We start from the raw sequence: 23645 nt of genomic DNA on the forward strand, positions 1-23645 counted from the left end.
GGCGACGCGTCTCAAACAATTATGTCGTCCATATGAAGCTGCATAACGTCAGAGTTGATTAATTCTTGAAAAATATAGTTTGCGAACCGAATGTACGCAGCTGGCGAATTCTTGAATTGGAGCATACTCGAATAATTCTTTGTGACGAAGGCCGTATACGACTCGCTCCGCTCTTCCATAGGCGCATGGAAAATTCCGTTTTCAAGGACTTCCTCCATGATCAGGACTGGGAAACAGTCCACGAAACCATGCTGTTTAACATCTTATAATCTACACAAACTCTAATTGTACTTAATTGTACCATATCTTTTCTTCACGACGACAACATTACTTGCTACATTTATCACATCCAATCCAAGAGTGGCGTCTTTTCGGAGCTGGCTTCGTCTGTTGATTTGATTAATCCGTCAGGAACTATCTTCTGTAAGACAAGACATATTAGCCCTTACCGCTATTAACCCTAACCGATCCCGATAATATACTGCGATAAGTTGCGATATTATTCTGCGATATGATACTGCGATAAGATTTATGCGATATTATTCTGCGATAAGTTTTATGCGATATTATTCTGCGATATGATACTGCGATAAGTCTGAGGCGATGATTTCGACGATCGACAAGAAGAGAGAAAAGACGTGTAATAAAGAAGTTAATAAAAAACTAAACGAAGAACTGCGCCACACTTCAGATGTAATTTTTGTGGGCATCCACTAAAAACTTCTCGTCTTGTTGATCAGATATCAACAGAACGTGTGGCATTGTTGTAATTTTAGGAAGTTTAACGTTTTTCATGGTCTTCAACACACTCTCTTTGATGATGGTTACATCTGACCATGTATCCAGAAGAAGGTCAAAAAAATCACTGTTCAGACATGAACAATGTTCATTGAACATATTGTAAACTTTCACCCATGTAAACAAAAAACCGATCTCTAACGAGTCCTAAAATAGTCCTAAAATAACACGTATGTAAGCATGCACTCAAATAGACACCCGCAGTAAAATGTATCCTTTGCGTAGGTCTAACGATAATTATACAATACAAAATTGTACTTCCTAACTCAAATCACACGAAACGAAACGAAAATTTCCAATTAATAATTTTGATTAATTTTAATTTATTTATTAAATTAACAATTATCTGTTAATAATGGTACTTAGTTACACGAAACGAAACGAAAATTTCCAATTAATAATTTTGATTAATTTTAATTTATTTATTAAATTAACAATTATCTGTTAATAATGGTACTTAGTTACTAAAGGCGGAAAAAGATAAGTTAAAAGTTAGCTAAATTTAAATGATTATAAATATTGCATGCAATTAGTTTATGAGACAGTTCAGGGGATAGGGTTTGACAGAGGGAGTTATAATTACGGCATAAAACCCTAAAAGGTTCATGATCAGCATAATTGGACCTACATATGGGTAGACGGATAGGCCTAAAAGTACGGGTAGGTCTAGATGGAAAGGCCAAGTCAATCTGACCCAAGAGAGTTTGGGAGTCAATAAGATTTAGCCTAGACCGGTAGGGTGGCCAGATTCTACCTGAGTCCCAGTTAAAGTTCCGAAGGGCAAAAATTAAAAATTGCTTTTGCACGGATTCAATAACAGCCTGCTGTTCTTTATACTGCGGACTCCACACACAAGAACAATACTCCAATATAGGACGTACTAACGAGATGTACAGTTGTTTCGTAACGTACGGGTCGTCAAACTCCTTGGACCAACGCTTGATGAACGCTAAAACACTCTTAGCTTTATTTACAGTTGCAGCTATATGGGTGTTAAAACACATCTTATGATCAAAAAGGACTCCGAGGTCATTTGAACTCGAAATTCGCTCAAGGACATGATGTCCTAGAACATATGGGACAAAATGAGGAGCGCGACGGTAAAATGTCATAAGTTTGCATTTGGAAAAGTTCAGAAAAAGAAGATTAGTTGAACACCACAATAGTAGTTCACTTAGATCCAGTTGAAGGCGTGTGTGCAAATACCAATCAGAGTAAGACAGACAGATTTTAACATCATCAGCATACATTAGTGTAGTTGAGTATGTTATAACTTGAGGAAGGTCATTCACATATAACCCACTGTGGATTAGGTTAGAAAACTCAAGAAGGTTAGTCGATGTTGAACGATGTTTGAAAAAACCGTGTTGCGACGGAGATATCAAGCTGCAACAAAGATGTTTCAGTTGCCGGGTGACCAGGAACTCAAGAAGCTTCGGGATGGCGGAAAGCTTTGCGATACCACGATAGTTTGCAATGTTTGATCTTGAACCTTTTTTGTGAAGCGGAATGATATAGGACTCATTCCAAATTACTGGGAGACAAGACTGTTCCAAGGAGAGGTTGAAGAGAAAGGTCAAGGGTTTGCAAAGGGACTGGGCACAGTGTTTTAAGATGCAACTTTATACCTTATCTGGACCCGCAGAAAACAATATGTCCATAGATGACAAACCTTCCAGAACAACGCTTTCCTCGAAAATGGGCAGAAAAATGCTGTTAGCTTGAGGTAGCTGGTACGGATACGGAGTGGATGCGTTGTAAATATGAGACGAGTACGTTGTTTGGAAAAAGTTTGCGAATAAATTTGCAATAGCAACAGCAGAAGCTTCTGTTTTGTTCTGGTAATGAAGGGACGGAGGTTAACGAGTTAACGAACGAAAATCATTTTTTAGGATAACTATGAAAGTTTCTACTTTCTACTTGATTATAACAATGACTATTAACGGCAAGGAACAGAAAAAAAAGATAAGGAAAAAAAAGCCGTGTCTCACAATAACAACTTAGAGAGGCACTTTGGTCAAGCGCTCACAGCAAAAGTGTCTTTAGATGAGCAGAACCAAAAAAGTGTCTGAGTAAAGTGTTTTTAGTTTATTTTCGTATATATGTTTATTTATTCATGTTTTCCGCATTTTTTGGGCTATTGTATTGTAATAGGTATATTTATTTGCAAAATTGGCAATAGAACATTTTCGTTTTGCTTTTCACGATTCATTTTAAGCTCCAATAGTCAAACCGTATAGAATTCACAAAAATTGATAGCTGCCATAAGCATCACACGTACAAGCACGCATACATACGCAAAAGACACTTTGTTCGTTTGCTCGCGACAAGATGCCCAGTGAAAAACAGGAACAAAAGAGAAGTGAAAAAATCGGTCTTTGCTTGAGCGAAGAGCGAGTTGAGCAAAAACAGATTTGATCGGGTCTTTTCAGTCCATTTTCTCAATGTGTCCGTCAATGAGAGGTTCTTATCAGAAACGCCGAAAGTGTCAACAGTTATTTGCGAACTATGCTTTTAAGGTAACTTACAGATGGATGTTACTTACTTTCTAGTTCCCTTACTTTTCACACTTTCAGTTCCTTATTAACATACTCTGGAGAACTCATGTATGCGGATGATGTTAAACTCCGTGTCCAGTATAAGAACATTGTTTGAGATGCCAAGCTTTTTTGGCATCTATGTGTTTCAAAAATGAAAAGAGAATTTGGGTTAAACTTTATAATTCGTATTTAATCTTGGTAGCTTAGCGGAAGCCGATTGCTTGCTATGGCCAGATAAAATTTATGCGAGATCGATATGCAACCAATGCGCAGAGGGGTTAGCATAGAACTAAAAATAGACGACGGAGTTAGATCAAAGTGATTGCCGAAGTGGCGGCAGCAGATCAAAGTAATTGCCGAAGTGGCAGCGGCAGAGAGCCCCTTTAGCGGGAGAGCGCAGCAGCTCTGCAGAAAGTCAACGTTTTACAACATAGACGGCTCTCTCTGCTCATACAATAATAATGCTTAAAGTTACGGTTATTCTTCAGCGGCTGGCCCGAACACACTCCCCCCGTTGGGAGCTAGTCTCTCAACAGATTCCTTAAGGGGCAGCAAACATAGCCGAGTGACGGCCCTCCTGATGTTTCCTGAGGATGTCTTCAGGTCAGCGACGCGACACACTCCGTCCTTGCCCATAACGACATCGACCACTCTAGTCAGTGGCCAACGCATTGGAGGAAGATTTTCGTCCTTCACCAGAACGAGGTCGTTCTTGCAGATGTTTTGCGCGGGGGTACGCCACTTCGCGCGCTCTTGCAAAAGAGTGGGATACTCTTCGCGCCAACGGCTCCAAAATATTTGTTTGACTCGCTGCCAGCCATCCAGACGATTGTAGTTCAGCTTCGCTAGGTCAGGCTCGAGGATTTGCTCATGGGGGCCGCCTAAAAGCAGATGAGCAGGAGTCAAAACGTCTAAATCATCAGGATTTTCTGAAAGCGAGAGCAAAGGGTGATTGACAGATCAGAGTGCGCAGCTCGTCGAAGCTAAGCACAGCTGGTCCAACTGAGCGGTACAGGTGATATTTTGCGGTCTTCACGGCCGCTTCCCACGGGATGAAACGACAGTCGATCGAGTCAGCCAAGCAGGATTCGTGGACCTCCTTCATATGCGGTTCGCTCAGACAAAGCTTCTTTAGCTCCAGAAGCTCGTTCTTGGCCCCAAAGAAGTTTGTCGCATTGTCCGACCAAATTTGACTTGGCCTTCCTCGAGTGAAAGTAAAACGCTTTAGTGCGCCTAGAAACGATGCGGTGGTCAAATTCTTTAAGAGCTCCATGTGTATAGCCTTAGAAGTGAAGCAGATGAATACGCTAATGCAGCACTTGATCGGAGGCCACGTGCGGATGTCTGATCGGTTGAAAAAAGTTCCACAGTAATCTACTCCAGTGACTTCAAAAGCTCGAGATCCTTCCAAAGGTTCCTTAGGTAGGTCTCCCATGATGTGTTCAACCATGCGCGGCTTAGTCCTGAAGCATCTCACACACTTGCTGACGACCCTTGACACTGCTTTAACACCTCCAATGGGCCAATATTCCAGCCGAATTTAGGATAGCAAGGCGCGAGGTCCGGCATGGAGGTTTCTTTCGTGATAATATCATTCTGGAATGTCCCTTTGGCAGAATGAGCGGATGCTGAGCGTCAAATCCTAGCGATGAGTTGCCAAGACGACCTCCAACTCTAAGTAGTCCAGAATGATCTATGAACGGGTTGAGCGAACTAATAGAACTGGATTTCATGACTTGACCATTGCGCCGAATCTCCTTTATGTCCATCCAGCTATGTTTATGTTTGCCAGCTGAATTTTTTCGAATTATAAGATGCGTTCCTTGCCGAATATCAGAAACGGCGAGTCCTGGATGCCTAAGACGATGTATTAATTTATGCAAGTAGGCGAATGTGCGCTGCATGCGAAAGAATGAATTCGCAAATTGGCATCCCGACGTGAGATCGGCATGTGGAGACGCGATTAGCAATACTCTCTTGCGAAGCTCCAAAGTTGCTATGTCGTTAGCAGAAGATACAGGCCACTTATTCTTGGAGCCTAGCAAAAAAGATGGGCCGTGAAACCATAGCTCTGACTGGATAAGATGGCTGGGAAGCGAGCCTCTCGAGAGAATATCAGCAGGATTTAAAGATGTGGGAACATAGCGCCATTCCATGGCTGCCGTCAACTCCTGAATTGATGCCACTCGATTTGCCACGAAAACTTGAAATTTAGCTGACTCGTCCCTAATCCAAGATAATGCTGTTGACGAATCCGACCAGCAATAGAACCGACCTGTAAAGATTCCCATGTCCTTTACATTCTGCATGATTTTCGCAAGCAAATGGGCTCCACTTAATTCCAGCTTAGGAATCGATATAGTCTTTAGCGGCGCCACTCGCGACTTTGAGCACAAAACGTGGCTCGAAGACTGGGCTCCCCTGGACACGCAAGCGCCATTTGCTTCTAAGCTGGCATCACAGAATCCGTGAACTTCTGTAGCCACACTAGAACGAAGAACCAAGCGAGGAAATGAGATCCGAGAAATACTTGCCAAACTATTTCTCAAGTCCATCCTCAAGTACTTCATTCTCAAGTACTTCCTAGTGACTGGAGCACCATTTCCTAAGTCTAAGGTTACCACGGGACAGTAAAGCTGATGTTTGGTGCATCTTGTCCATGACCTGTGCGACCGAATTACCGCCCGAAATAAGGTCATCCACGTAAAAATCCTGCCGCAGAGCAGCTGAGCCAAGAGGGTAGGACTCACCCTCGTCGATGGCCAGCTGGTGCATTGCGCGGACCGCTAAAAATGATACAGCCTTCGTCCCGTATGTGACGGTGTCTAATGTATAGACTTGAACCTCGGACTCGATGGAATCTCGCCATAGGATGCACTATTACAAATTGTCGGGTGGAGACACTCGTACGCAGCGGTACATTTTACAAATGTCCCCAGTGAGAGCGAATGGATATGTTCGAAAGCGAATCAATATGTTAAACAATGCAGGCTGAATAACAGGGCCTGTCATCATCACATCATTTAGAGAATATCAAGTTGATGTCGCTGCGGATCCATCGAAAACGACACGGAGTTTTGTCGTCGTACTGTCCCCTCCTTTAGGACACAGTGATGAGGCAAGAAATATTTGCAGAGGCTACGGGAATCAGGGTTGACTTGGTGCATATGATGTAAATCAATGTACTCCCTCATAAAGGCGGAATACCGCTCCTTGAGTGTAGGATTACGCTCCACTTTTCGCTCCAGACTGATGAACCGTCGATAAGCCTGAGCATAAGATTCTCCTAAACGATCAGTATTGTTATTTAGTGGTCCCCGGATGGCAACCGTGAAAGGTGGCTTACGAAATGTGCTTCACAATCGTCTACTTCTTTGGTATTCAACCCAGCCTCCACACAATCCTCGACTTCCCAAAACATACGAAGAGTTTTATCCAACCTTGCTTCCATCTCAGCTATCGAATCTGGACAATTGTGCGTGGCCAAAAGCGCCGAGCTTGATACCTTCTGTCCACCGCCAGATACGATCCACCCAAGCCGGGTCTTCTGCAGAAGAGGCAGTCCATCGGTGAGTTTGATTTGCCCTACGCAGAGGAGATCATAAAAAACGCTCGCACCAATGAGAAGATCAACCCGTTGAGGATTGAAAAATGCAGGATCAGCGAGCTGAATGTTAGATGGAATACGCCAATCGGATACATTTACTGTCATACTTGGTTGAGAATCGGTAATCGTGGGGGCGATGAGAGCAGTAAGCGTAGTTGTGTAAGCAGAGGTGCGAGAATGCATACAAATGCTTATGGTGGATCCCTCAGTAGAAACGCTGGTATCGCACAGCCCAGACACAAGTGCAGACGATTGAGTTCTCCTAAGCTGAAGCTGCTGGGCGAACCTGGATGTGACGAGATGCAGCTGCGATCCTGAATCTAAGATGGCACGACAAGGAACTAAAACGCCAGACCGATTCTTCACGAGAACCACGGCTGTAGCCAGAAGCACGACATCAGAGTGAAGACCTTGGGCAGCAAGAGAGGTAGACGAAGGTAGAGACGAGCTGCTAGCAGAATTTTGAGCAACGGAAAGAGTGTCCGGTTGAACGGTAAGATCGGGAGGAGTAATACCTGGGCAGCCTTGTGTTGTGGGCTGTATACTATCGAAGTGCAACAAACTATGATGCCTACCGCCGCATACTCGACATTTTCCACTATTGCATGCGCGGGTCCGGTGCCCCGGTTTTAGGCAATTGAAGCATAGGGAAAGCTTCTTCACTTCTTTGTGGCGCAGCAACGGTGAGAGATTTCCGAATATCTTGCACGAGTATATTCCATGGCCCGCTGAGTGGCAAAAGACGCATACAGACGGGTCGGTGGAAGAGTTGGAAGCTACAAACGTTTTCTTAACCTGCGTATAGGAATGGTTTTTTCCCACCTGATCGCTACTAGCGTGTGTCGCTGTAGCATATTCCAAACGCTCCATTTTCTGGCAGCGTTGCTGCAAGAATTCGAAGAATTCCTCTGCGGTAGGTATAGCATCCGACGATGTGTGCTCCTCCCATTTGGTTTGCGTCTTCGAATCCAACTTCTGCAGCAGCATGTTGATAACCATGAATCCCGAAATCTCCTCAGCAATTCCCAATGTCTGCAACGCTCGCATGTGTAAATTGACTGCATCCGAAAACTTCCGAAGCCTTTTACCAGAAGGTGAGTCTACCCTCTTTAGCCCAAGAATCTTCTTGATATGTGCCTGAAAACAAGTCTTTTGTTATTAAAGCGTTTATTAAGTATATCCAGAGCCGCACGATAATTGGCACTGGAGAGCTGAGCTCCAACGATCGAACCGAATCCAAAGCCGTATCAGCGAGGCAAGAGCGAAGGTGCTGGAATTTCTCGATGTCACTGAGATCCGCATCCGCTTCAATCACCGATTTGAACATTGCCATAAAATCCGAGAGCTCGACGTATCCACCAGTAAACTTCAGCTCAGGAAGTCGCTGCTTGTGAGCCATGATGATGGTACTATGTCCGGAATGGCTTGGCAGAGTCGTAGAATGGGCAGCGGCGTGTGACAGGCTTACTTCAACAGCAGCCAGCAACTCAGCTTTCAACGATATGAAAAGAGTATCAAAGATTTCGCACAGCTCACTCCCAATCTCGTTTTGATCGAGAGCCTCCAATTCATTATGGGCCTTATTGAATTCCTCTCGAATTTCTGCCAACATATCAAGGCGCACCTCGACTTCCGCGGCGGTCAACTTATCGATTTTATTCCCCGCGAAGGATTCGCCAAGCCTGTGCAATCGATCATATAATGACTTACTTTTACGCTTATACAGACTCAGTCTGGAATCAGCCACCACAATAATTCCGCTCGCGCCTGTATTCGGATCGTTTTCCATGTTAACCGTTGTGCAATTTGACACAACAACGGAAAATGAAGTACCGCTTAAGCGACGATGTATAAAACGACGATGTACGAAAAGTCAAGAACCGCGACTGTAGCTGCGATGAGAATGAGAGATTCGACGCTTAAAGTACCGGAATTTGTATATAAATATTCCAGCCGCACTCTCACTGAATTTGCACTTTAAACTGTTTTTCAACGTGCACCCAACTGTATTTGTTGGTAGTTAAACTACCCAACAACAAAATATTGTATAATTAATAAGTGTTTTAACGGAACGCGATTAAGCAATGGTTTTATATCACGTCGGGGTCACCAATGTTTGAGATGCCAAGCTTTTTTGGCACCTATGTGTTTCAAAAATGAAAAGAGAATTTGGGTTAAACTTTATAATTCGTATTTAATCTTTGTGGCTTAGCGGAAGCCGATTGCTTGTTATGGCCAGATAAAATTTATGCGAGATCGATATGCAACCAATGCGCAGAGGGGTTAGCAAAGAACTAAAAATAGACGACGGAGTTAGATCAAAGTGATTGCCGAAGTGGCGGCAGCAGATCAAAGTAATTGCCGAAGTGGCGGCGGCAGAGAGCCCCTTTGACGGGAGAGCGCAGCAACATAGGCGGCTCTCTCTGCTCATACAATAATAATGCTTAAAGTTACGGTTATTCTTAAGCGGCTGGCCCGAACAAACATTTCATTTCATTCTCGCTTGCAATCCGATCTCAATAACTTTCAGTCATGCTGTTGAGCAAACTTGTTACACCTTAATGCCTCGAAATGCAAAGTAGACTCACTAGAAATTGTATACCGTTGCTCCTTCCACTTTGTAGATCGAATTATTCCTTGCATGAACCGTTTAGAGTCTTATGCTGGGATTATAATTCCCTCTACCATATTATATCCACCACTAATTCTCTAATTAAAAAACTAATACTCAAATACCTGGCTCATAATTAGTAATTGTAGTGGTATTTGTATTTTGAAGGCATGCTTAGTTCTAGTAATGTTTTAATAATTAGTAGTTAGTAATGTTTATTTCCAATTTTCCTCGCATATTAGCCTAACAGCTATCTTTCCTGCATGCTCGCGTTCGATTCGGTTACCACGTCGCGCGTCATGCGGCAGCGACACTCGGTCGGTTGCAGTCATTGCATGTCAACGTCCAAGATAAAAAAGTATCGTTTGTAAATTATGTTTAGATCGAATAACAGGTCAAAGTTAATTAGACAGGATAGTATTAGCTACTTGATACCTTGTCCTTTACATCTATATTGTAACACATATTTGTTAAAGCGAATTTGTATTTGCGTATTTGTTTTCGAAAGCGAAAGTACTCGTATGTGTGTTGGTTATACGACGGTATTCTGATAAGTACTTAGCCTGAAAAAGAAAAACATAGCCTCCTTTAGCCCATCTGAAAATACGTTTTCTCAACTCGTTTTCTGCAACTCGGCGTCGAATCGGCGCCATAAATCCGCCTTGTAGAGCCGTGTGATCTTTGCACTTCTCTAGGTAATCGATGTAGATCTCACCTTGTGATCCCAGAAAACGGTTGCCATCACCTTTCAGGCCGATAAGGCAGTCTTCGCCTTCTTCAAGCCTGTTCGCCAGGTAAAGTCCACTGTGTGTACCAGTGGATCCATGTTTCGTCGACGGTCAAGAAACGACGCAGAAAGTCCTTCGGATTGCGTTCAAACAGCGTCAAGCACTGCTCTGAAGTGGTCTCACAGTTGCGCTTGTTCTCCGGAGCAGCATCCCAGCGCTCTTTGCTTTCGTTGCGCAATTTCCCTTTCAAAAATAAGAATCGAATCACCGACCGATATTGCTCTTTTTCCATTTTTATAAAATCAGTGAAAATCACTTCCATACGTGGTCAAAAAACAAAATACGAGTCCGATTCGTATGAAGTTTTAACAACAGTCGTCTAAAAGAATAAACTACACGATAGTAAATCTCTTTTATCAGATAAGATAACGGCAATACACTTGTAACAATGCGATATCCAAAGAATCTGGATACACAATAAGTACTTATAAGGCCACCCTCGTATGTACGTGTGTTGGTTGCAAGAACGTCGTCATGTAGATTTAGCTATGACGATCAGCTCAAGACTGCATGAAATAAATAAAAATAAATTTAGATAACGAGAGAAAGTGATAGAAGAATCTCGGTGATGCAGCTAAGGCGGGGACGAATGATAGATAGAGCTCGAGAGAACTGAAGGAACGAAGATGGCGCTATAGAGAGACGAAAGAACGACTGTGGGCAGTGCTGCCATAGGCTGCACCACTATCTATAATTTAATGTAATTAATATATACTTTATGGGGTCGGTAACGCTTCCTTCTGGGTGTTACACACATCCACTTTTACCACAATTCTAATATACCCCTATACTCTCCGAGTACCAGATACAATAATAGTAGTTCATTAGACAATTTTTGAATCCCGACGTCCCGACAACAAAGAGTGTTTGAGAGAGAGAGACAATTTGCGTAGTCACTGCAAATTGATTTGTTCATTTTGGTGATAATAATCAGATCTGATCCGGATTAGGCAAACTGGCAATGACTATCTTTATGTGTCGGTGTTTTTGATTTTCTTAATATATATGTATTATTGTCAAATTAGAGTTCAAATTGTATTTTTTGTTAAAAATATTATTCAGTTGTCTAAATTTAGAATATTGTACTTACTTGAATATTTAGTTCCAAATTTTTCCATTGGCAGAATCTTGTAAATTTTTCGCTAAAAACAAAGAATTATATAAGTTTATTCTTCTATGTTCATGTAAGGCTTTATCATATGCCCAATGCGGGTAATTTACCCGGGTAATTATACCCGATACTACAAATGAGAATAGGGGATGTTAGATTTGTGGACCCCATAAATTATGTAAGTCTTGATCAGCATCAATAGCCGAGTAGATGGAGCCATGTCTGTCTGTCCGTCCCTATGAGCGCTTGGTGCTTAGAGACTATAAGAGCTAGTGCAACGACATTTTGTATCAAGACTAATGTAATGTGTCACTGTTACACGTGTATTTCAAAATTTCGCGCCACCCCTTTCCGCTCCCACAAATGATGAACATCTGTGGCATCCAAAATTCTAAAGATACGAGAAAAATTAAAAACGCTCAATCATAGAGAATGACCATATCTACCGGATTATCGAATCTGGATCAGATTGTATCATTATTTTAACCAAAAGGAACAAATCAATTTTCGTTCACTCTCTTTTTTTTATACCCGATACTCAAAATGAGTATTGGGGTATGTCGGATCAAGCAGCTTAAATATTTTAAATTATTGCCACACCCAAAGGAAATGCATTTTGGTGTTGTCGTTTCCAATGCCCCCACTGCAAAGATCATTTGGTACCGCATATGCGCATGCAGCGGAATTCTTTCGTCTCCTTATGTCGCAACTCGGCGACATCGGCTTAACAGCGTCGCAACTCGTCGTACTCGGCTTAACAGCGTCCCCGAGCAGCTCTAACGCTCTCGGGCTATCATACGCTCTCATACGCTATCATACGTCAGCCCTTGCATGGGCAGTCTTGAGCTAATCGTCGCAGCTATTAGACTAACATCCTCGCATCAATCGTTCGCCCCAATCATTCCCATATGTACATACGCGATAAGTTGGTTTACATATACAAATAAATTGTGAATTATAAACAGCCTCTCGACTTTCATTAACTTCAAATTGCAACAGTTGTTAAAAACGCTTAATAGCATATAATAGCATATTCGGTAGTGCACGTACATAGCTGTTGGCTTGCGCTTCTCTTTTCGGTCATCTTCCCGCAAGAAACGTTTCTTACACCGGTCGCCTTTGTATATACAGTTCGTACAAAGCTGTTCGCTTGCTGGGCTCGGTTCTTGTCGTCTATTGCTCGTGTTACTCTTTACGATCATCTTCCCGCTAGAGACGTTGGTCTTTCTACTAACGCTGCCGCTACCATGGAAATTAATGCTGCTAACGAAATTCCAATGACCAGTGAGCAAAACAGGGTGTCTTTTTTGAAGCTTAAGTCAACGGAATTATGCGAGAAAATCAAAAGGTTAGCTACCGCTTGGCAGAATGAGTCGTTGGACTGTGACTACTACATCCTCGTCGTAAAGCAAGAGCAAGTCGAGAAGTTGATCGGCAAATTTGAGACGTTTCACGGCGAGCTTGAGGAATTGGATCGAAGCGAAATTCACAGTGTTTTGTGTGACATTTTTGAGTCACTTGCAAGCTCGCTGAAGGCGGCGATTATGAGGGAAATGGCTAAGAGTAGCGGCCGCATGCCGTTTCATTCTACCTTGGCTGGCGGAAACACTACGGTTGATTTTTCCGGCTCGCAATTTCTACCTCACCGTAGACAAGTACCATCCCTGCCTCCTATACAATTGCCGACGTTTAGCGGCGGGTATGCGAACTGGACGGACTTTTATTCAATGTTTGCCACCATCATCGACAGCCATCCGGACTTAACAAACGTAGAAAAGCTCCAGCATTTGCGTTCCTGTCTGCGGGATTCGGCATTGGAGACTGTTCGGTCGCTGGAAATCTCAGATGGCAATTATGCTGTGGCATTAGATTTGTTGGAAAACAGATTCAATAATCGGCGATTGGTCTTTCAGGCACACATCAATGAGATCTTGGCGCTCCAGGCTGTGGAACCTGGATCAGTGGTCATGCTTCGGGAGCTTTCAGACAAGTTCAATTCACATATGCGCGCAGTCCAGGGTTTGGGCACCACTGAGCAGATCGCAGGATGCATCATCGTGCAGGAGCTTCTCCGAAAACTGGATCCAGCGAGCAAAGAGAAGTGGGAGGAACGGATTCAACGACCCCACATTCTCCAACTTAATTCCGTCGTGGGAATCTATGGCCTCGTTCTTGGAGCAGAAATGCAGATCATTGGAGACGATGGACTTTTCTATGGCAAGCTATGCGTTGAGCAATCAGGTCGGCAGAAGTAGAAAGCATAATAATTCTAGGTCCATATTGGTTACTACGAACCAAACCATAGCACGCTGCGTGCTGTGCAACGATGGTGCTCACGAGGTCCAGCACTGTCAGAAGTTTAAAGCGCTGTCCCCCACAAATCGCCATAAAGAAGCTAAGCGGCTTTCGTTGTGTATAAATTGTCTCAGAACAGGGGTTCGATTACTTCAGTGCACCTCGAGCAACTGTCGTACCTGCGGGGGTAGACACCATACCCTCCTTCATTTTGGTAGCCCTGAAGATACCGCAGTCCAAGGGAAATCAGCGCCGTATACTCCATCTCAGTCTGCGCTGTCTGAATCTACGCCGTCTGAGCATACCACTGAGCCCTCTACTTCAGCGGCTACCTCGTCTGCCCTTATTGCCCAAGATCTCAGGAATGGTGTTGTTCTACTTGCCACGGCCACGGTCTTAGTCAAAAATCGTTCCGGAGTTTTAGTTCCCTGCCGAGCGTTGCTGGATTCCGGCTCCCAGTTGCATCTAATAACTTCTCGTTTCGCGAATCAGCTTCAGCTTCGAAAAATTAAATCATCGACTTCAGTCTCGGGAATAGCCGACTCTAGCTTCGTCACGGATGGATTTTCGGTCAACGTTAGCCTGCACTCTCGCTCATCGGATTACTCAACTCTCATCACTGCCATTGTAGCCTCTAGAATAACCGATCGACAGCCAAGCTTTAGAATTGACACTCAAAACTGGAACATTCCATCTAACATACCACTAGCTGGTCCGGAGTTTTATAAGCCGCAGCGCGTCGATCTGCTAATTGGCGCAAGTCTGTTTTTCGAGCTCCTGTGTGTTGGTCAGGTCAAGCTACTGCCAGGATTGCCTTCAATTCAGAAAACGCGCTTGGGATGGGTCGTGTCTGGAAGTTGTTCGCGTTTAAAAGGTTCCTCGTTGATGGTCTCTCGCGCTCGGGCCGTAGCTGCTGAGGATAATAGTCCAGAGGTTCGGCTTGAGGTGCTTCTTCGGAGGTTTTGGGAGGTAGAAAATTGCATCGAACCAATAATAAAGTCTACCAAAGAAGAGCTAGATTGTGAAGTACACTTTGTGCAGCATTTCCGTCGACTACATAAAGGCGATTATTGTGTTCGGCTGCCAGCAAAATATAATTTGGATCTCCTTGGAGAATCTTACAATCAAGCGCTTCGTAGATTCCTGACCCTTGAGAGAAAGTTAGATCCTCGCCCTGATGTTAAATCTCAGTATGCAGCATTTATAAAGGAGTACCTTGACTTAGGCCATAGATCTCAGGTTCCTACCCAGGCAATCAGCAACTGCCGATATTTTTTGCCTCACCATTGCGTCATGAAGGAAGATAGTTCTACGACCAAGCTTCGCGTCGTTTTTGATGGATCCGCTTCAACCTCATCTGGATATTCCCTGAACGACGTTTTAATGGCTGGTCCCGTAATCCAATCCAAACTGTTTCATATTCTTGCTCGATTTCGGTCATACGCCGTTGCGATTACGGGAGATATCTGTAAGATGTATCGTTGTATAAGAGTCTCGACCGAGGATAGCAACTTGCAGTGTATTCTGTGGAGAAACTCCAGGGAAGAAGACTTGCGTGTATTTCAATTGGACACCGTTACTTATGGGACGAAGCCTGGCTCCTATTTATCTGTGCGAGCGATGCATCAGTTGGCAATGGATGAGCAGATGGCGTTTCCAGTTGGAGCTGAAATCCTTCGCCGTGACTTCTACGTGGATGACTTGATATCTGGAGCCAGCTCTGGAGCCCAGAACTTGTGTGGGATCCGGTTCCTGATCTACTATTATTTTCGTTCTCGGCCCTTCAATCTTCTTTGAATTCCTGCAGGCGCTCTGTTTTGTCATCCATAGCGCGATCCTCTCGGACTAGCTGGTCCCATAATTACTAAATCCAAAATCTTTCTCCAGCGTTTGTGCCAAGAGAAGTTGTCCTGGGATGAAAGCCTTCCAGTCGCACTGAACACCGAGTGGCAGGAAATATGCACCAGTTTTGGTCAGATTCGTCGTCTTGAATTTCCTCGGCTTCCAGACTCTACGCTGGAAATTCACGGATTTTGCGATGCCAGCATCGAGGCTTATGGTGCAAGCATTTATGTCGTTTCCAAGGGTCAGCACTCCAGCAGTCACTTACTTTGTGCCAAATCTCGTGTGGCTCCTTTGAAGAAATTTACAGTACCAAAGTTGGAGCTTTGTGGAGCGGAGTTGCTGGCTCGGCTCATATCTGAGATAGCTGGAATGAATGTCTTCAAGGGAAGGTGTTACTGTTGGTGTAATTCTGCCGTTGCGCTCTCTTGGATTCGGGACGAACCGTCAAGATTTAATATATTTGTTGCAAATAGATTGTCAACGATTCAGGAAATGACCGAAAAAATGGAATGGCGCTATGTTCCCACAGCTTTAAACCCAGCCGACATTCTGTCTCGAGGGGCTCATCCGACTGAGCTGAATGAGTCACCTCTTTGGGCTCATGGTCCTCCATTTCTTTTCGGCTCCTCAGATGACTGGCCACCCAATGTGCTACCTGATAAGCCAGCCCTTGAACTTCGTCGGAAGGCTCTTCTGGTCAAATCGCCCTACATGGACATTATTGCTGATTCCAAGTATGCGAATTCATTTGCTTCTTTGCAACGCGTTTTCGGATACATTCACAAGTTTTGCAACCGAATTCGGCGCCCCGGACTCACTGTCTCAGACATTGAACATGGAACCCAGGTATTGCTACGACTAGTCCAGCGTACTCAGCTATGGGAGGACATGAAGTCACTGCGGGCATGGGGAGCAGTCTCCTCATCGAGCTCAATCGCATCGTTATCGCCATTCATGGATCAGTTTGGACTTCTCAGGGTAGATGGTCGACTGAAAAACTCTTCGTTGGATTTTGATGGCCGTCATCCAATCATCTTGCCCAGCAGCCATCCACTGACTCTTGCAATAATCTCCCATTTTCATGAGCGGAATCTGCACGCTGGTCCTCGAGCTTTGCTTGGACTAATTCGATCCCAATATTGGCCTATTGGGGGGAGGAAGACGGTAAACAAGGCAGTAAACAAGTGCGTAAGATGCTTTCGACTGAAGCCCAGGGTATTGGAGCATATTATGGCGGATCTTCCAAAGGTGCGGCTCGATGGTTCTTATGCCTTTGAGATCACAGGCGTGGACTTCTGTGGGCCGTTTTTCTACAAACCGGAGGCACGCAACAAGGCTCCAATCAAGTGCTACGTCTGCGTATTCATTTGTTTCGCTACCAAGGCTGTTCATCTGGAGCTTATAAAGGACTTATCCACAGTTGCTTTTCTACATGGACTAAAGCGCTTCATATGTACCAGACAAAAGCCGTGGCAAATTTGGTCAGACAACGCAACCAATTTTGTCGGCGCTAAGAATGAGCTGATGGAATTAAAGCGCCTGGTCCTCAGCGAAGACCATCAGAAGGCGCTGCTGGATTTTTGCTTGGTCGAGGCTATAGACTGGCACATCATTCCTCCGCGTTCCCCTCATTTTGGTGGTCTATGGGAGGCTGCAGTGAAGACGGCCAAGTACTACTTCTACCGTGCGATAGGCAACTCGGTTCTTGGATTTGACGAGCTGCGGACGCTGTTGTGCCACATCACGGCAGTGATTAATTCAAGACCTTTAGATTCAATTTCAGAGAGCCCTGCCGATCTAGATGTTCTAACTCCATCGCATTTCTTGAATGGTGGCCCTCCTGCTTCGTTCGCTGAGCCTGACGTCACGCAGCTAAACTTCGATCGCCTGGACGGCTGGCAGCGCGTTTCGTACCTGCAGCAGCTCTTTTGGTCCCGGTGGAAGGAGGAGTCACTGCAGCAGCGCTCAAAGTAGCGCACTGCGAAGCCTAGTTTAGCTGTCGCAGATTTGGTTCTTGTCAAGGATGAGAATCTTCCTCCCATGAAGTGGCCACTGTCGAGAGTGGTCGAGCTTTTGCCTGAACGAGATGGCGTTTCCCGAGTTGCTGTGCTGAAGACGTCATCTGGAATCACCAAGCGCGCCGTCAACAAGCTGTGCCTGCTGCCCCTTAAAGATGCTGTTGAAAGTCAGGCTTCAAACGGGGGGAGTATGTCGGGTCAAGCAGCTTAAATATTTTAAATTATTGCCAGTGGTGCGGGCCAAAGGAAATGCATTTTGGTGTTGTCGTTTCCAATGCCCCCACTACAAAGATCATTTGCTACCGCATATGCGCATGCAGCGGAATTCTTTCGTCTCCTTATGTCGAAATCTCTCGGACTCGGCTTAACAGCGTCCCCGAGCAGCTCTAACGCTCTCGGGCTATCATACGCTCTCGCTCGCGTCTAAGCTTGCTGCATAGGGCCCGGCAATTTGGCCCGTCAGCCCTTGCATGGGCAGTCTGGAGCTAATCGTCGCAGCTATTAGACTAACATCCTCGCATCAATCGTTCGCCCCAATCATTCCCATATGTACATACGCGATAAGTTGGTTTACATATACAAATAAATTGTGAATTATAAACAGCCTCTCGACTTTCATTAACTTCAAATTGCAACAGTTGTTAAAAACGCTTAATAGCTTAACAGGGTATATTAGATTTGTAGTGAAAATGGATGTGTGTGAAACGTCCAGAAGGAATCGTTTCCGAACCCATAAAGTATATATTCTCGATCAGCATCAATAGCCGAGTCGATTGAGCCATGTCTGTCTGTCCGTCTGCCCGTCTGCCCGTCTGCCCGTCTGTCCGTCCGTCCGTCCGTCCGTCTGTCCGTCCCCTTCAGCGCCTAGTTCTCAAAGACTATAAGAGCTAGAGCAACGATGTTTTGGATCCAGACTTCTGTGATATGTCACTGCTACAAGAATATTTCAAAACTGTGCCCCGCCCACTTCCGCCCCCACAAAGGGCGAAAATCTTTGGCATCCACAATTTCGACGATACGAGAAAACTAAAAACGCAGAATCGTAGAAGATAACTATATCTTCTAGAGTGCAAAATCTGAACCAGATCGTATAATTATTATAGCCAGAATCAAGAAAACAATTTCATTCTTTCTCGCTCTGTCTCTCTCTAACACACAGGTTTCATGGTCGGTTTTGCCAATTGCAAAATATGAGTTCAAGGATCCGCCCCATACAAAGGACGAAAATCTGTTGCATCCACAATATTACAGATTCGAGAAAACTAAAAACGCAGAATCATAGATAATGACCATATCTATCAGATTGCTGAATCTGGATCAGATCAGATCATTTTTATAGCCAACAGGAACAAATCAATTTGCACTGGCTACGCAGCTCCCGACGTCACGCTCAGACTGATTTTCTGTCTCTCTCGCACGCACTCTTTGTCGTGTCGTTTAATATTAGCGGCGTCTGCCGGAGGAGAGCCATACTGACTTAGTATCGGGTATAACTGTAGAGTTGCGGTGTCCGCAGCAACTCACAACGTTCCCCCTCATTTCTTCTGTCTTCGCAGTAATAGCCCTGCCTGCCATTAACATTTTGTTGAAAGTATTGTAAAGAATGGAGATTAAGAAGGCTGTCTATAGTTGTCATGACGGATTATATTAAAAATAGGTCAGTCTTGGCTCGGAGTGGCGATCGCTCGGAGTCTCTCTGTATAATACAAATATTCTCTGATTGTTTTAGTTGAGCAGCTATCGCAGGAATAGGGTAAGCTGGGCTTGCTGACGAGCGGCTTGAAAGCTGAACTGCAGATGCAATTGAAAGCTGCACTGGAGAGAGCAGGTCTCAATGTCGAAGATTCTAAGTTTTATATGTCGTTTAAATTTCCTCTCCATAAAAAGGTAGCAAGTCTGACGCAAAAAACTATAGAGGTATAGCAAAGTTATATCTCCAACTCATCATGGATTTATAAGGCGGCGATCAATCACCACGAATCTGTAGAGTTTACCTCTTTCATTATTAAAGGCTTTCAAGGTAACTTACAGACTTACAGGATGTCCTTTACACCGACTTTAGTAAATCATTCGACTCTGTAAACCATTCCCTTTTAGCGCATAAACTTGACCGTTTAGGGTTTCCGCTGGACCTCCTGAGATGGATTTCTAGCTATCTTTGTTCCAGGTCTCAAAGAGTCCTCTTCAAAAACTCCCTTTCTTTACCAGTAAAGGTTTCTTCGGGAGTACCACAAGGCAGCCATCTAGGCCCCTTACTCTTCACACTCTTTATTAATGACTTGCCTTCAGTATTAACATACTCTCGAGTACTTATGTATGCGGATGATGTTAAACTCTGTGTCCAGTACATGGACATTTCATTTCATTCTCGCTTGCAATCCGATCTCAATAACTTTCAGTCATGGTGTTGTGCAAACTTGTTACACCTTAATGCCTCGAAATGCAAAGTTATGACATTTCATCGTTCTAGCCCTTTGTTGGCTCCCTACACCCTATTTGGTGGTTCTCTTGAGAGAATTACCCTGGTGGATGATCTGGGTGTTATGTTAGACGCCAAGTTAAAGTTTTCCGAACACATTTCTACCATGGTAAATAGGGCCATGGGCGTGCTTGGGTTTATAAAGAGGTGGTCAACGGAATTTGAAGGGGACGGAATTCCCCTTCTGTCCGTCCGTCCGTCTGTCCGTCCCCTTCAGCGCCTAGTGATATAAATATAATTAATATTTGCTTCGACAAAATTTTCGACTTTATGCCACTTATTTGGGAATTCCGCCCAGTGTGCATGGTAAATAAGGCCATGGGCGTGCTTGGGTTTATAAAGAGGTGGTCAAAGGAATTTGACGACCCCTATATAACAAAGACTCTCTATACCTCGCTTGTTCGTCCGATCTTAGAATACAGCTTCTGTGTATGGTGCCCTCAGTAAAAAGTACTTCACGACCGTATAGAATCAGTACAGAAATACTTTTTACTCTTTGCTCTGCGGGGCTCTTACTCTAGTCGACTGCTATTAGTAAACCTCCCATCCATAGTTAACCGTAGAAAAATGCTTGGTGTTATTTTTATGCACAACTTGATCAAGGGTGGCGTAGATAGCCCTGATATGGTGAACCGCATAAACTTCAGTATTCCTATTAGACTTACTAGAAATTTTATACCGTTGTTCCTTCCAGTTTGTAGATCGAATTATTCCTTGCTTGAAGCGTTTAGGGTCTTATGCTCGGATTATAATTCCCTCTACCATATCATATCCACCACTAATTCTCTTCCTCTTATTAAATTACTAATCCTTACACACCTTTCTAGTAATTAGTAATTGTAGTGGTATTTGTATTTTGAATGCATGCTTAGTTCTCCTAGCAAGAATATCTATCCTTTATCGGGTCGGAAACGTTTCCTTCTGGACGTTACACATATTCACTTTCTCCACAAATCTAATATACCCCGATACTCATTTTTAGTATCCGGTTTAAGAAGAAGATATACAGCCAGGCTGTAGTTTCCACTTCCACAAAAGTTTCCCCATTTACTGCGATCACATAAATTGGTGCTCAAAACGAAAACATTTTCCTCGACGAAATGAAAAGTAAACGGTGTTTCCCGCCACATTAATTCAAAATGTTACTTACAGCTCGTCAGACATATTAAATATAAAATAAAGTTGAATAAAAATGATGCAACAAGAGAGTTCAGACGAGCTCAAAATGTTTTTGCGATCACTTTTTCGTCACTTTTTATTTGTGTATGTCCAAAATGTATGCGCCGGCAAAGCAACGGAACGACGACCGAAAAAGAACCACCGAGATGTTTTGCACTGTTTCAAGTTCGAATTGGAGATAGAGATATGTATGTGCAGCCGGTCTCGAGAGCTGGCTGAAGCAAAACGACGAAAGAGGCGGCGAAGAAAACTAACGGACCACGCTTAGAACTCTATGCAGCCGGTCTTGACAGTGCGCTGCGCAGCAACGAAACAGACGGCGAAAGAGAAGCGAAAACGAATAGCGGGTCGCTAGAACTGCCACGGTCGGCCACAACGATCTTTGGTTCGCCACTTTTCGACAAATGTTACGGTGGTTTGGAAAAATTGGGCAAAAAGATTTTTTGCGTTATTTTTGCTTTGTAGATTTGACTTTGACTTTTTAGTTTTCTCGTATCTTCAATATTGTGGATGCCACAGATTTTTGTTTTTCGTGGGGGCGGAAGGGGGTGGGGCGAAATTTCGAAATACACATGTAACAGTGAGATTTAACAGGAGTGTGAATACCAAGGTATGTTGCTCTAGCCTTAATAGGCTCTGAGATCTGTGGATGCGACACATATTCGTCCTATGCGGGGGCGGAAAGGGGTGGTGCGAAATGTTGAAATATACTTGCGCAGGTTCGATATCACATGAGTGTGGATGCCAAATTTGGTTGCTCCAGCTCTTATAGTCTCTGAGATATAGGCGCTCACTCTTTGCAATGGACAAAGCCGACCATGAACCATGAATCAAAAATCGTTCGTTCTCGAGACGTGTTTTTGTTTTGTTCCGCTTATTTTCCATTTATTTTGCGAATACAGAAGCTGTTTTTCAAAACAAACCTTGATAAAATCCGCACTTAACCTACAGTAAAAAATCTGTTCTTTTACGCGAGTGCATGCCTATTTATTTATTTATTTTCATTCCTACTGCTACAAGCATGGGGCTTCTAATTAGAGCACTAGTCACTAGATGGCACATTAGTTTTGGTTGGGTCAAACTCAATTATTATGATTATATAATCATTTCTAATTTAGGGTTACATATGGATGTTATATTCGGCATTTATTAATTATAGGTAATGTTGTCTTTTATTTTATTTTATTTAATTAGGTTTTGAGATTTACGGTTCTTAATCTACTATAAGGTGGGCTCTTAACTGCGTTTTGAACTGTGAAAGGTTACTTATCTTTTTCATGTGATGCGGAAGCTGCTTCCAAATGCGAATGACATAGACGAAGAAATGCCGGAATTTAAAGTTGTATGTCGAATGGTGATAATATTATTTGTTCTGACGGAATTAGTGAATCTAAGAATTTGGAGCAGGTATTCGGGTTGTTTGGTGAATATTATCCTATGAAGGAATGTTAGCATCTTATAGTCAGTCCATTTAAAAAAATGCATTTCGAATATTTTGAATGAAAAAGCTGAAATTCTGTCATTACGGCTTAACCCAAATATATATCTAGCTGTATTATTAAAGCACACGTTCAATTTTTGTAGTGAGGGCACCATGAGAAAAACGTATACTGCATCGAGAGAGGTAGTTCTTATAGCATTGATCATTAAGAACTAAAACGTTTGACCGAGCTATTACATAGCGAGAGTGAGAAGTAGGAGAAGCAACTTCTTGAAATTTTGTATAGTCTTGATTTTAAGTTTTTTTACACTGGATAATTCTTTGGTAAGCCAAGGGAGCTTTCCAGATCTAATCGGACAAGAAAGCGGGACACAAGAATCAAAAAATGTGCCAAGAGCATTGTAAAAAATGTTTGTGCCTTTTGTGACATCAGTGCACAAGTACAAAGCGGACCAATAAAAATCCCTAATGAGTATTATTAAGGTTATTAAGCTTCGCAAACTCGGCTTTACGAAAGCGGTCACTTTCAGATAGCCTACTCGACCGATCCAATACAGTTGGTCCTATATCTAGCGACACTTCGGAAGAAGGATGGTAGGCGTCTTCAAGAATAGTGAGCGGAAGGGCTCGGGTTAACAACACTAAAGTCGGATCCGATACAAAGCACAGATCAAGCAACCGACACAAGCAATTTTTCACATGGTTGACTTGAGACAGGGACAGGTCAAGCCAGCCGTCAACAAAGTCATGTCGTGACATGGGCCCTAGGTTACTAGACTCGTTTACCGAAGACCAAGCAGTTCCGGGCAAGTTTAAGCCACCAAGAACTATCAATTGATCCTTATCTGATAGAGAGGAAGAAACAGCAGTTAAAACAGACAAATGCTTCTCATAAATAGAGATATCCGAAGAAGGTGGAATATACGAGTAATT

General features: G+C 43.6%; 1 protein-coding gene across 1 annotated transcript in view; it reads right to left on the minus strand.

Annotated features, from left to right (window-relative positions):
- LOC6602044 (G protein-coupled receptor kinase 1) overlaps positions 1-23645 on the minus strand; it is a 272725-nt gene that overhangs the window by 174398 nt on the left and 74682 nt on the right. The window contains exon 7 of the mRNA XM_026985719.1: positions 11435-11486. Coding sequence (XP_026841520.1) covers positions 11435-11486 — 52 coding nt within the window. The remainder of the gene's footprint in view (positions 1-11434; positions 11487-23645) is intronic.

Source organism: Drosophila persimilis, unplaced genomic scaffold (genome assembly GCF_003286085.1).
Source record: "Drosophila persimilis strain 14011-0111.01,24,50 unplaced genomic scaffold, DperRS2 tig00000002-arrow-pilon, whole genome shotgun sequence".
Taxonomy (NCBI): domain Eukaryota; kingdom Metazoa; phylum Arthropoda; class Insecta; order Diptera; family Drosophilidae; genus Drosophila; species Drosophila persimilis.